Source organism: Pteropus medius, unplaced genomic scaffold (assembly GCF_902729225.1).
Source record: "Pteropus medius unplaced genomic scaffold, Ma_sr-lr_union100, whole genome shotgun sequence".
Classification (NCBI taxonomy): Eukaryota; Metazoa; Chordata; class Mammalia; order Chiroptera; family Pteropodidae; genus Pteropus; species Pteropus medius.
In genome coordinates, this window is record NW_024347791.1 from 14,555,809 (window position 1) to 14,570,053 (window position 14,245).

Sequence of the window (14,245 nt, forward strand, 5' to 3'; positions counted from 1 at the left end):
ATGATATGAAAGTCAGCCAAGATACGCCAATTAAACTTTACTCAAAGCGGGAAATTAGTGAACAAAACAAAAAATCTACAAAGTATTCTTGGGTCTAAAGAAAACAAAATTCAGAAAGTAAGCCTAATCCAATTCAGGGACTTTAATACCATGATGCTAGAAATGAGGTAATACTGTAACTATAATCCCACTACTTTAGAGCTATGGCAATTATAGGAATAGTTCTCTTTAATCATTTTTAAGAAAGATGTTTCTCAGAGTACTTGCCTTTAACAATGCATCTACATAGATGTTGTGCTGTGACATAATTTCTTTTACATCCCATTTCACATTAGCCATCAGGAGCAGCATCTGTTCATAATCAATGGCTTTACCAGCTACAATCCAGTAAATTGGTTTGCGTAGTTCACTGGCAGTTGAGACTGTCTGAAATAAATTCCAAGAAATGAAAACAAATATTTTCTAAAAGTATCAAATTTATAAAAAATATTTTGTTCTTATTTTTAGTACTCATTATATCAGAAAATAAAGCATTATTCATCTAGGTATTTCAATTATAAAAATAATTAGCGGGGCAAAGTTCTAACTACACATAATTTTGAGACATTCAATAAACTTGAGGCCATAGGAACTACAACTATAAAAGAGCTACAGATATTCATGCAGTCTAGCAAATACTTCTCAAATTCTTTCACTTCTATTTCAACTCCCACTACCCCACCTTGAGATTCCATTCTCTCTCAACTGTATTTCTCTAACAGCCCTTAAACTGGTTTCCATGCCTCAAGGCTTGCCAACCAAAGTTCATTGTTTACACTGTCCCCTAAGTACTCTTTCTAAAACACATACTTGCTCATGCCACTCACTTGTTTCAAATCCTCCAGTAGCTGCCCAGTACCCTTGGAATAAAGTACAACTCCTGGCTGAGAGTGCTGTACATCATGTGGCTCCTGTTATCACTCTGGCATCCTTCCCATCACTAGCCCTCTTCTCTGCTCTGACAATTTGAGTTGTCTTCAGCTGCTCCCATGTGCCATGTTCCCTCTCACGTGCTCTTCATATAAGCCATTCCTTTAATTTGGAATATACTACCCACTCACCTGGCTGGTCAAGTTTAAGCATATTTCCTCCAGACAGTCTTTCTAGACAACCTACTTCCAACTACACTCCCTTTTTTCCTGTGCTCAGGGTTTAATACACTGCCACGTTTCTTTCTTCTTTTCATACTTTACTCTGAATACAGTATTATTTGGCTCTTTCTCACTAGACTAAAAGTTTTATGAGGTGCTCAAAAAGTATTTATTTAATACAGGAAATTCAGGGGTGAATAAACAAATATTCGAATCCAGCTCTCTTGGGATTTGGAGAATGACCACCAGTTACAAAAACAAAAAACTGAAAACTAAATGACGTGCGATAGTCTTATCTTTTCACAGTTGAAATAATACACAAGACCATCTCTGACCTGAGAATAAAACTGCTGAAGAAAGGGCTTTTTGACTGCAGGCATCACAGCGTCCAGATGTGGCTGAAGGAACTCAAATTGTTCGGCCAAGAATACCCTAAAGGAAATAAATAATCCATCATGTAAACAAAATGCAGGAGTTAGAACCTATCAATACTTTTGTATATGTCATCTTTCAGACCTCTAAGCAAAAGTTTGACAATTAAAATTATTTTCCACTTTAGTGAACTACCTTGTATGACGACTTGACACACACACTTACAATCTACACAAAATCTAATGCTGAGTTTATCCCTGAAGTCAGCTGAGAGAGAAGAAGGGTGACTTTAGAAGAGCTAATCTGGATACCAAGGTGTAGAGTCACGTTGCTTTGCATGTAAGATATGAGCACAAATAACATAAAAGGTTGAAGAAAGAATACAGCACTATTTTTTGAAAGGATTTCTCTTAAAGATCCCATTCAATTACTCAATTAGCATTTAAAAGTTATTTAACATCTGACACTTCTCAGAAGTCACCCAAACATTTATAATATGCAACAAACTAATTTGGCTGAGACATACATGTGAACTTCAGGTTATTTGCCTGGAAGACTGTCAGTAGTGGCACTGTTTTTTCTTCACTTTTTGTTACGCACACAAAACTCTGACTGCGTTTCATGGAAGAAGTTATATGCTCTAATTGTATTAAAAATTAGGGGGTTTCTAAAGGTCAGGAAGCATTCTTGCTGATGTCAAGGGTCAACTATATTTAACACTAAACTGACAACATAACTACAGTTTCTCTAGAATCACAATTTGATAGGAAAATAGAAAGAATACTATAACGTGCTTTTTTAAAGTTGTACTGAAAGTAAGGACCATGTTGTTAATGACTGACACCTAAAAATTTCCCTCCTTCCGTTTATATAACTGAAAACCAACCATGCAATTTTAAAAGTCGATTAGTAATCTATTTTAGGATATACCTCTCGGAAATATGTAAATGATATAAGTGGAAGATATACAGCTAGAAGTCTAATTATACAATGCTTACTTTTATAACCTTTCTTAAATATTTAATGACAAAACAACTGTTTTTGACAACTTACAAGGATTCTGTGGCTACCACTCTTTCTGCCAGCCCATACAATGTATCCCCAGATGTCAAAACCACTAGGTGACTGAGGTGTGGGCTCGGTACCTTCTCCTTTCTCTCTTCTGCTGCTGTGAGTGTGGCAGTAGGATCAGCTGAAACTTCCTGAAAACACAACACACATGTACACACAACCTGAAACAGCAAATCTAATAACAATAAACAATGTGATCTGACAAAAATTGGAACTATAATTAAAATACTCTTAGGCATACATTAATTACATTTACTGTCTATTCCTTTTTTCCTCTTTTCATATTTTCTAACTACTGGAACTTTCCCTTGTATACTAAACAAAAATGATCCAACTCTATATGCTATTATCTGTGCATGATCTAAAGTTGGCCAACAGAAGGAATCTTTATGAACTGACATATTTTCATAGAGACAACAGTGAGATGCCCTTCAAGAACTTGTAAATGAGGGAAAAGAGACTGCTGCTTGTTAACTAAACTGGTAAAATCTAAAATTATGATATGAGCAACCATCTCACACTCATTCCTGAATCAAGGTAACCCTGGTATAAACTCAAGAAGGCAGGACCAGAATGTAGTGAAACAGAACCAACTGTATTGTGTATGTCTAGGGATGGATTATCGATGAGAAAGAAGATGGTTAATGGGAATAAAAGAAAAGGGATGCCCCCAAACCAGGGTACGTTGAGCTTTAAAAGATCCTCAAAGAAAAACAGCACAAGATTTGGATACAAAAAAATCTGGTGCACAAAACGTAAATCTAGATTACTTTTTAAATCAATTACAGAGTCACAAACCTTCAACATTTTCTTTGTGAATAAGAGACATCAAATGCATAGGATTCTGCAAGTATAAGTTAGATTTATAAATTTAACAAAATAGAAATAAAACATAAAACCTTTCAAATCAGCAAATGGTTTTATTCTTCTTTAGTTCTTTTATATATCCTAACTTCTACTAATGATATCTCTTTTCAATCTCTAATTACTCAATTAGCATTTAAAAGTTATTTTGAGAACAATTGTGCTTTCTCTAGGGAGAATCAAAATAAGGGAACTATGCAAGTTAATCAATGCTGCAGCTCCATTATTTATTTCTTTCTATTAAAAAAGAAAATAATCACCTTACCCCTGCAAAAAAAAAATCACAAAAGTACATACTGTTTGGCACCAACTGGTTGCCTGTGCTATTTAATTTAATTTCAGTGGCTATTTAATCACCATCTACCAGACTGCCCAAATGAGAGACACAGAATCATTCATGAGTCTCCTTCCTCCTCACCTCCATCATATGCCTAAACAGACACCTCTCTAGTTTGTTTCTCCTCATGTCACTACTTCATCAGGACCAAGACCACAGCACTCCTAACTAGACTATTCTAAAAGCCCCCTGATAGAGACCTCTCACTTTAGCTTCTTCTGTTTCTACTCTCACAATGAACTGGTTTATTTTTCTGTAATACCAGGCGATCTTTCTAAAATGAAGACATGATGACACCACTCCCTAGTTTAAAAGTCTCAAATGACTATCCACTCCCTACAGGAAAAAGCTTACACCTGTTACCATGATATTATTCTCTACAACTGACACGTTATCTTGCCAGCTGCATTTCGAGGTAATCTTGTAGAGCCCTAAGGTGTAGCCACATTGGCCTACTTGCTACACTTGTTCTACAGACACGCTTGTCTTACTAGCTCTCTTCTCCTTGTCCGCCTAGCTCTCTCCTCGTTTTTTAAGCCTGAGATCATATTCATCTCCTTTCCATAACTTTCTCAAGAAGAATTAGTATCTTACTTGTGTTAATGTTATCAACACATATACATTTGTCTGTATGCGGCATAAAGTGCACTTTATCACAGTTATCTCCCACCTCATGAGGGCAGGGACCAACTTCATCATCTTTGTATCTCAAGACCCTGGCATGCCTTCTGGCATTAACAGGCCCTCAATTAGCTTAATTGATGGAGATGATAAGAGTCTTCATTTCCTCTCCTCCTGTTCTCTTTCAAGCCCATTCCAATGAGGCTTTCATTGGTCCCAGTCCAAAGAAAGTTATCAAGGTCCCCAGTGGCCTCTTTACCGCCAAATCCAGTAGTCAATTCTGAATACCCATTTTATTTAACCGATGTGTAGCACTACATGGCTGATCTTGAAAAACTTTCTTCACTTAGTTCCCAGAACACCATAGCCTCCTGGTTTTTCTCCCATGCCACTGGCCACTTTCCAGACTTCTTTGCTAGTCTGTCCTTCTCTCCCTGGTCTTTAAACACCACAGTGCTCTACAGTTCAGTCCTCAGATTCTCTAACTTACGTTCTATTCCCAAGATGATTTCATCTAGTCCCATAGTTTTAAATGCCATCCATATGCCAACAGCTCAAAATTATAGATTAGCCTTGACTTCTCTCTCACCTTTAGTACATTTATCATATCTGAAACTGAACTCTTGATCCTCCTCAAATGTGTCCCTTCTAAAAGTCTTATCCATCCCTAGTAATGGCACCTCCATTCTCGAGAAGATACGTGTCATCCTTGACTCCTCTGAGTGTTATACACTGCTTCTAAAAAAAAAAAATCCATCAACAAATCTTGATGTATCCACCTACAAAACAGGACCAGATTCTGACCAAGTCTCACTACTTCTTCCACTAACTCTTTCGTACAAGCCACCTCATCTCTCTCCTTAACTGTTACACACTGCAGCCAAAATAATTCTCTCTTCAATAATTAAGTCAGATCATGTCAATTCTTCTGCTTGAAGCTCTTCGATGGTTTTCTGCCCTCCTTAGAGTGAAATCCAAAGGCTCCACATGATCTAGGCTCTGGCTAACTCTCTGGTTTCATCTATCACTGACCCTCTTGCTTACTTCATTCCAGTTATACTGGCCTCTTCGCTCTTCCCAGAATAGGCCAATTATGGTACCGTCTCAGGGTCTTTGCATTTCCTGTTCTCTCAATTGAAACGTTTTCCCCTGAAATAGACTCCCTACAAGAAAATAAGCTGCACATGAGTAGGGAGTTTTGTCTGGTTCCTGCCTCTCCACCAAAATTGTATCCTTAACTCACAGAACAGTGTTTGGCATCATGTATAAAGTGTTCAATAAACACACACTAAATAAATGTTTGTTGAATAAATGAATTCTCATCCAGATGGCCCACTCCCGTTTCCTTCAGGCATCTACTTCAATGTCACCTTCTCTGAGGGACTTTGTCTGATCACCTAAACAAAACTACACTCTTTTTCTCCTTTTTTTACCTTCTTTCCTATTCCTAGTTCTTCATTACTCTCAACACAATCTGACATTAGATGAGATATTCATTTATTCTTTATCTGCCTCCTCCACTAAAGGAACTGCAGTCTTCTACAAAATACACCTAGGCACTTAATATGTATTTGCTGAATGAAAAATAAAGATAGGTATCCAACTACTGTGCATCCCGAGTCTTGTCCACTCATCGCAGAGCTCCTTGCCTTCTATTTCCAACACCTCCTACAGCACTCTATATTTTTTCTTAGTTCAGAGTTGTGAATATCCATCTCAGAGAAAGTCAAGTAATGATGAGGAAATCTAAAACCTTGAAACAAGAAAAACTAATAAGAGAATTGGGGGAAGAGAAGAACTCATTGGGGCCAGATGGCTAGGCTAACCAAAGCAGACTCAAGTGGGATGGAAATAGGAATAGCAGAAAATAGTTTCAGAACGGTAGATTTGGCTGCTATCAGGTAAAAATGTAAAGTGAGAAGGGTTACTTTGCATGGTTATGAGTTAGTTCCTTAAGGAAGGAGAATTCGATCAGAAGCTGTATGTATGTATGTATAGGGTCTGTATGAACACCCTATAGGTTAAATAAGCATAGATAAGTTTCCTTCTGTATTTCTGTGAGTAGAAATCTGGAGTATTATATTCCACAAGTACAACGAAATCTTCTAAAAATTAAATACACACTCTTTTAAAATATTTTGTAATTAAACAAAAACTGACAAACTTCCACCAATATCGTACAATCTCAAATTCAAAATAGCTCCAAGATAACCATGAATACCACACATTTATAATAGCAGTTACTTCTGAATTTCATTCTTTTATAATTTGATATCACCATATATAACATATTTATAAAATTAAAAGTTTCTTTGAATTTAGATACTAATTGGTTAATTTAAGATAGAAGAGGGAGATGGGGCTAGAAAGTGATGGAAGGCAAATAGAGAGTATAATCTTTAGCCTGAGGGGAAATGTAGTTTATCTCTGGGGTGACAGCAGAGGCCAAAAGACTTACCTAACTACCTCCTTACCTACCTCCTATTCATCAAATGTGTTGCTCCCCCTTTGCTCACACAGCTCTTTCGTAAAAACATTCTTGCAGAGATTATTGGGATTGTTGCCCTCCCTTCTAAAGGTTTTCCTTAAGATGCCTTCTTTTGCTCCCAGTTAACACTGGTATTTTGGGCATAAAAGTTACGTTAATTATCTGTTTAAAGGCTAAAGTTCTATGTTTACATTTAGGGAAATATGCTTGAAGAGAGAGTTAAGAGTCACAAAAATGTCAAGCTGATATAAATAAATGGTATGTGCTTATTGCTCACTTAAATGGATCAATGTTTCAGCTTATACCAATATAATCAGGAAAGGATATAAAACCTTCTGAAGACTTTGAGAAATGAAACCTTAATCAATCTTTATTTTCACAGTGAAAGTCACATTTTTTTTTTTAGCCTTTCTTACCACTAACTATTACTACTAAGAGAATTCATATTTATGGACTTTTCTGGATCAATTTAAAATATATTTTTATTATCAAAGATTTAAAATTGGCCAAAAAGGTCTTATGGAAACAATTTAGCATCACCAAATAGTAGATTTCTAAAAATTCAAATTTCTGGTGCTATTATCACCTACACCAGCTTCCTTTCCTACTCTTCCCCTATCATATCCCTTTTCTTTAACTCTTATTTGATGCATCAAACAAATTGTCTTAGTTTACATTGAATTTTTATAATAAACAATTTCAGATGGCATTTTTAAGACCATAATGACTCCATTTGCCTTTTACAGCTTAAAGAGAAACAAAACTTAGAAGAAAAATATGAAAAAAAAAATAAGATTACTAAAAAGGTGCTTATAAAACTTTAACACAGGAGAACTATAAGGAAAAATACTACTTCAATTTAGTGGTTCCAGATTGATTAATTATAAATTATTTTAATAGTCAAGGATGTATTGAATAGCAAGAAATCAATTAATGTTCTCTGCTAATATAGATGCAAACTAATGAAGTCAAGAAATTAACATACCAGCTTACGAAAAACTGAGATCAAGTCTAGTAAATGACAAATATATTTTCTAAAATAACAAACCAATGCTTATCAGTATGAGTAATAATTTAACACTTAAAACATTGGAAACTAATTGAAAATTTCAGAAAAAATTCTAGTGTATTGCTGTGGAGTCTTATCTTCTAGAGGAGTAGGGACCCTGGAGAGGCCCTGTTAAAGGTCAGCACGCCTTGCAAACTGGAATCATCGAACTGTCCTCTAATCCAAAGTGCAGTCTTTGAGTTAAGAAATGGTAAGAATAAGCACATAAAGAAAAGGTATCTTTAAAAGACAAGGTATCAAAGAGAAAAACAGGCACATTTATTTATTTTGTGGGGGAGGGGGATGTAGTTGTTTTTTAAAAATACACTTCTAAAATGACTACTACACACCAGTTCAGGAGAGAATTCATCCAATGAATCTAGAACTAGTAAGAGATACTACAGATACACTGTTATCAGCAGATGGGTGGCAGCTTGTCTCAAAGAACTCCTAGTGTGGTGCCATTGTTTACTCAGTCACACTTTTTCATTGTACAGTGGATGGCAAAATCTGAAGCATTAAACCCATGCCTTAAGAGTCAAATATGGAACTATGGTTTGACCATTACAAGACAGTAACTAGCAGAGATGACAGGAAAACATCAGAGTAATTGACTCTGATGGTGAATTTCAGTCCATCGATCTTGAAGCATTCAGAAGAAACAAGAAAAATTTCAACTGCAGACTAAGATCTGATGCTAAAGGATACACTAAGTATCAAACGAGGAGAAGCAAAATCGAAACATACATCACTATCAATGGGGTTGAAAACCAATGGATTTTACAAGACAGAGGGGCAAAAAAGATGGCCTGGTCAAACAAGGAGCTTTGACTCTGAAAATGAAGATCAGGATTAAATGAATAGCAAAGCCAAAAAACAAGCCAGGTTAAGCCAGGAGATATGAAACTCACAGATTGGAGTTTATTCATTTACTCTACATTTATAAGTGCTGTGTGCCAAAGTAAATGTTATAAAAAAATTATATATCTATACATACATACATATGTATATATGTGTGTGCATATATCTATATAAATCTATATAGATATATATGTTAGGCAAAAAAATCTCCATATGGTAAGGGAGATGGATGAGATGGACATAGGTTATTTCCTGTGCTCACCTGAGATATCAGCACGTACTTCACTTTATTCACATCCCTGCTCAAAGGTCACCATCCTATTACTCTGCTGCATTTTTTTCTTAGCACTTATAAGTATCTGACACTATATTATGTATTTGTTTATGTCTCTCTGACCCAATAAAATACAAGTTCAAAGAAAACAGGAATTATCTTTTTTGTGCTCTGATGAATTTCTAGCACTACAACAATGCCTGGCATATAATAATAATTTCAGTAAGTATTTTTTAAAAGAACTAATGATTGCATAGCATTATAAAAACTTCAATAACAGAAGTATGCACATAATATAGAGCTTATGAGGAAAGAGGAACATGATTACTTGTTTGGGTAGGTGAAGGAACAAAGGAAAATTTGGAGAACCCTGCAGTTAATGTAGATGCAGAGAAACCGAACAACAAAAATCTCTGGCTACAGTGACCAACCATAAGAAATAAAATGTTCTTATTTTAAATGCTTATGTTAGCTTAAACACTATAGAGGGTCAGCCCTGTTTGTGACCACCCTATCTTCTTAAAACTTGCACTGCATTGTATGATACAGTCAAGAATTTAGACCCCTACAGCATCGCCAACAAAATCCAAACTTCTTGAATTTCAAGGCCATTTAAAGTGTTCGTAAGCACTCTCTGCAACACGGCTCTTCAGCGTCTACCAGTGCCCCGTTAGGAAGACCTGCCAAACTTCGGGCCAGGCCTGCTTCCACCCCAAGGCCCTTACTCAGCCTCTGAACCTTAACCTGAATATCATTCTCTCTTCCTTTTGCCGCAAAACCCATGCCTGTTCTTCAAAGTCTAGCACAAGACTCACTTCCTTCTTTAGTCATTCTCCGAAAGCAAATATGCACATAAACCATTGCTATTTGAACCTGTACTAGATATATAGCCAATATCACATTCTTTCATGTATACTAACTTTTTCTCTCCAGACTATAAAAAACCTCCATTTTACTTCCTACAAGCACCTAGTATAATACTAAAACTCAGGCACTCAGTATACATATAGACATACATTTATATGCAATTGATTAGATGGCTAATTTCAATTTTATGTAACCCAAAAGAATCAATTCCAATTGCTTCCTTACCAGATCAATAAGGCTCTCCTGTATTCTGTTCAGAGTTGTTCTTAGTCTACTACTACTAAGGCCCAGTCCTGTTGATTCCAACTGAAAAAGAAAAAGAAAGGCATGTTAAATCACTCTGGAGATAATCTTCCAAATGTTACAAATTCAAATTAACCCAAGTGAAGTATCTGATGAGTTCTTACTCAGATACTTAGCCTTCAGAGGGTTTCCAAACTGCATTTAAAAATTCCAAAATAGCAAGCAAATAAGTCAAACCTTAGCCTTCCAGGGAAAAAGAACTATTTTTACACGTTCATTTACAGATCACACTAACATCTATCAATCTAACGAATCTATCAGGAATAGTCACCAGAATTTATTTTCTATAAGCTATTATTTGTACTTACAAAACTTAAGATTTTAGATACTTAAAGAAAGTACACCGTGTTGTATTTATGTAGAAGCATAATAATGTAGTGTTGCTAATTTATTTTTCAACACAAACTAGAGACAGACTAAATCCTCATTCAAAATTTAATGAAATTTTTTGTTAGGCTAGGTAAGCATTTCACAGTACAAAATTCTCTTCACTCCAGCACAGCCAAAGCATTTATAAAAATCTTCACCTAAGAACATAAATAAGAAGACTTGACTGCTAAGATATGAAAGGTTGGCTCCTTGTGTGATGATTCAATTGATGAATACAAATTTAATTTAAAGGCAGTAAGATACACACAGATATCTGGCAAAATGTTAAAATATTCTAAATGGGCAATAAATTTAAAACTTTATTAATAGTAAATTATAAAACATATAATCCCACTGATTCATATAAATTATATATATGTGTATATATACACAAGTATACACACACATCATTCCTCATCCCTTCTTACATGAGATACAAAAATGAGAAATTACTTATACAACATATGTTGGAAAGCCTCTAGCCCAAATAGTTGTCTGATAGCACTGTGTAGTAAAACTTGAACTAAGTTTATATGGTAATTTTACAATACATTTTATTTTTACTAGGTTTTATAAATTTCATTAATTCAATTTCCTTTTTTCACTAGGTATCATTTACATATAGTCAAATTCTGTCATTTTAAGTATACAGTTTGATGAATTTTGGTAATTGTATAGCCTTATAACTAGCACCACAATCAAGATATAGAAGAGTTCCCTCACTTTTAAAAAGGTCCTTATGCCTCTTGCACTTTATCCCCTCCGCCATCCTTAATCCCTGATCTGCTATGTCGCTGTAGTTTTGCCTTTTCTAAAATTCCATATAAGTGGAATCATACAGTATGTACTCTTTTGTTTGATGTCTTCCTTGTGTTTAGCATGCTTTTGAGATTCATCTATGTTGTAAGTCTAATTAATGAAGTTTATAAAAACCTAGGATTTCATGCTCTTTTCTTGCCTAATAGTTAGTATTCCATAATATGACTCCAGCCCAGTCTTTTTACTTATTCACCAACAAATATTTGGGTTCTAGTTTGGGCTATCTGAATAATGCCAACATGAGTATTCATGTATAGTCTTTGTGTGGACATACATTTTCAGTTCTCCTGGGTAAATACCTACAATAACAATATACATTCTTAAATATCTGGTTCTATAATATATTTTTAACTTAATAAGGTACAGACATATGGTTTTCCAAAGTGTCTATACCATTTTGCCTTTCCACAATGTATGCAAATTCTACCTGCTCCATGTAATGAACTGAATGTTTGTTGTCCCCGTCAAATTCATACGTTCAAACCCTAACACCCAATACAATGCCATTTGGAGGTGGGCCTTTGGGAGGTAATCAGGGTTAGATAGGGCCCCCATGATAGGATTAGCACCCTTTTATAAAAAGAGTCACCAGAGAACTCGCTCTCTCTCCTTCTACAGGAGCACAGAGGAAAGGCCTGTGAAGATACACCTAGAAGGCAGCTGATTTTCTGTCTACTTGTTCTATTAGGTAGTATGTGGTATTAAAATCTATAGCTATGATTATTATCTTTATTCTCTTAAATTCTGTCAATTATTGCTTCATCTACTGTGATGTTGTTACTAGGCACATACACATTTATAATAATTGTTTATATTTGAATTGACCCTTAAGATCATTACTAATCCCTCTACTGCTAATACATTCTATTTTCAAACTTATTTTATCTAATATTAATATAGCCCCTGTAGCCTCTTTATGCTTACTGTTTGCATGGCATATCTTTACAAACTATTTGCTTTCAACCTTGGTTTGTTTATTAATTGAGTATGGGCTTTGTTTTTAATCCATTTTGACGATTTCCGCCTTTTAATTTGAGTGTTTAGTCCATTAACATTTAATGTGATTACTGGCCGGGTTTACAGCTACCATTATATGTTATCTCTTTTTTGTTCCTTGGTTCCTCCTTTCCTGCCTTTTCTACATCTATATATTTAAAATTCTACTTTAATTTTCCTGTTGGCAAAAAGTCAAAAGTTCTTTGTATTATTTTTCATTGTTATTCTATTGATTACAATATGCATTCTTAAAATTTCAGTTCATTTACTCTTACCAATGTACTGCTTTACATAATATACAGAAATCCTGCCATCTTACAGGTTCAAATACCACTACAAGCCTTGCTACAGTTGTTCTATGTCATACATTTACATTTATTATGAATTCCAGAAAACAATGTTATGATTTTGGTTTGAAACAACTACATAGTTTATAAAGAAATTAACTGGGAAAAGAAAAACAATCTTTTGCATTTCCTCAAGTAGTTTCAACTGCCAATGTTCTTCTTTTTGAGGATCCATGTTTTCACGTAATATTATTTTCCTTCGGTCTGAAAAACTTCCCTCAGACTTTCTTGTATTATGTGCACGTCCGTTGATGACAAATTCTTTTCTTTTTAATCTAAAAATGTCTTAATTACACCTTAATTCTTGCATGGTGTTTCTGCTGGATATAAAATTCTAAATAGGTATTTTTCTTTTCTTTCAGCACCTTAAGGTGTTGTTTAACTCTCTTCTAGCCTCCAGTTTCTCATGAGAAGTCAGCTGTTAATCAGATCATTGGTCTCTTATATATAGTTATTCCTCAGTATCAGTGGGGGATTGATTCCAGGATTCCCTACCGACACCAAAATCTGCAGATGTGCAAATCCCTTATATAAAATGGTATAGTATTTGCAAATAACCTATGCAAATCCTCCTGTATACTTTAAGTCAGCGATTGGCACCAGGGACGGGTGCTCTTATGAGAATCTAATGCCTAACAATCTGAGGTGGAGCTGAGGTGGTGATGCTTACACTGGGGAGCAGCTGCAAATACAGATGAAGCTTCTCTTGCTCACCCACCACTCACCTCCTGCTGTGCGACTCGGTTCCGAAAAGGCCATGGACCAGTACCAGTCTGTGGCTTGGGTGTTGGGGACCATGTTTTAAGTCATCTCTAGAGTACATATAAAATCTAACACAATGTACATGCTATGTAAATAGTTGTTATGCTGTATTGTTTAGGGATTAATGACAAGGAAAAAAATGTCTACATGTTCAATACAGATACAACCACCACAGGTCTAACTAGATAGTACACATCAGCAACAGCATATTTTATATTTTTTTGGAATATTTTCAACCCATATTAGTTCCATGGATGTAGTACCTGCAGATATGAAGAGATGTAAAAAGTCTAATGCAGTTTTCAAGAGACAGTTTCTCCACGAGGTACTCTACTGTGTTTCTGTGCACTTATTCTGCATGTTGTTTATTTGGCATCTTGTATCTCCAAATTTTTGGCCAATGTTTCTTCAAATAGCTTTTTCTACTTCATTCTATCTCTCCTGTCTCCATCTGGTATTCCAAATACAGATACGTTTGATCATTTGATATAACAACGTGTTCCTAAGGCTTTGATCATTTTTGCTTTCCAATCTTTTTTTTCTCTATATTCTACATCTTAAATAATTTCTATTGGTTCACCTTCAAGTTCACATATTCTTTCCTGTCATGTCCATTTTGCTGTGAAGCACATCCATTCCTTCTTTTTAATGAAAAATTGTATTTTTAAGTTTTAGAATTTCCCTTTGGTTATCACTGTTTCTATTAGAACTTCCTG

General features: G+C 35.2%; 1 protein-coding gene across 9 annotated transcripts in view; it reads right to left on the reverse strand.

Annotated features, from left to right (window-relative positions):
• The window catches only part of VPS50 (VPS50 subunit of EARP/GARPII complex), a 110,129-nt gene that overhangs the window by 6,948 nt on the left and 88,936 nt on the right, over positions 1-14,245 (reverse strand). For all 9 annotated transcript variants that reach the window (XM_039878086.1, XM_039878084.1, XM_039878085.1 and 6 more), the window contains 4 exons: positions 10,159-10,239; positions 2,556-2,704; positions 1,466-1,562; positions 268-426 (listed from right to left, as the gene is read on the reverse strand). In XM_039878086.1, the coding sequence (XP_039734020.1) occupies positions 268-426; positions 1,466-1,562; positions 2,556-2,704; positions 10,159-10,239 (486 nt within the window). The remainder of the gene's footprint in view (positions 1-267; positions 427-1,465; positions 1,563-2,555; positions 2,705-10,158; positions 10,240-14,245) is intronic.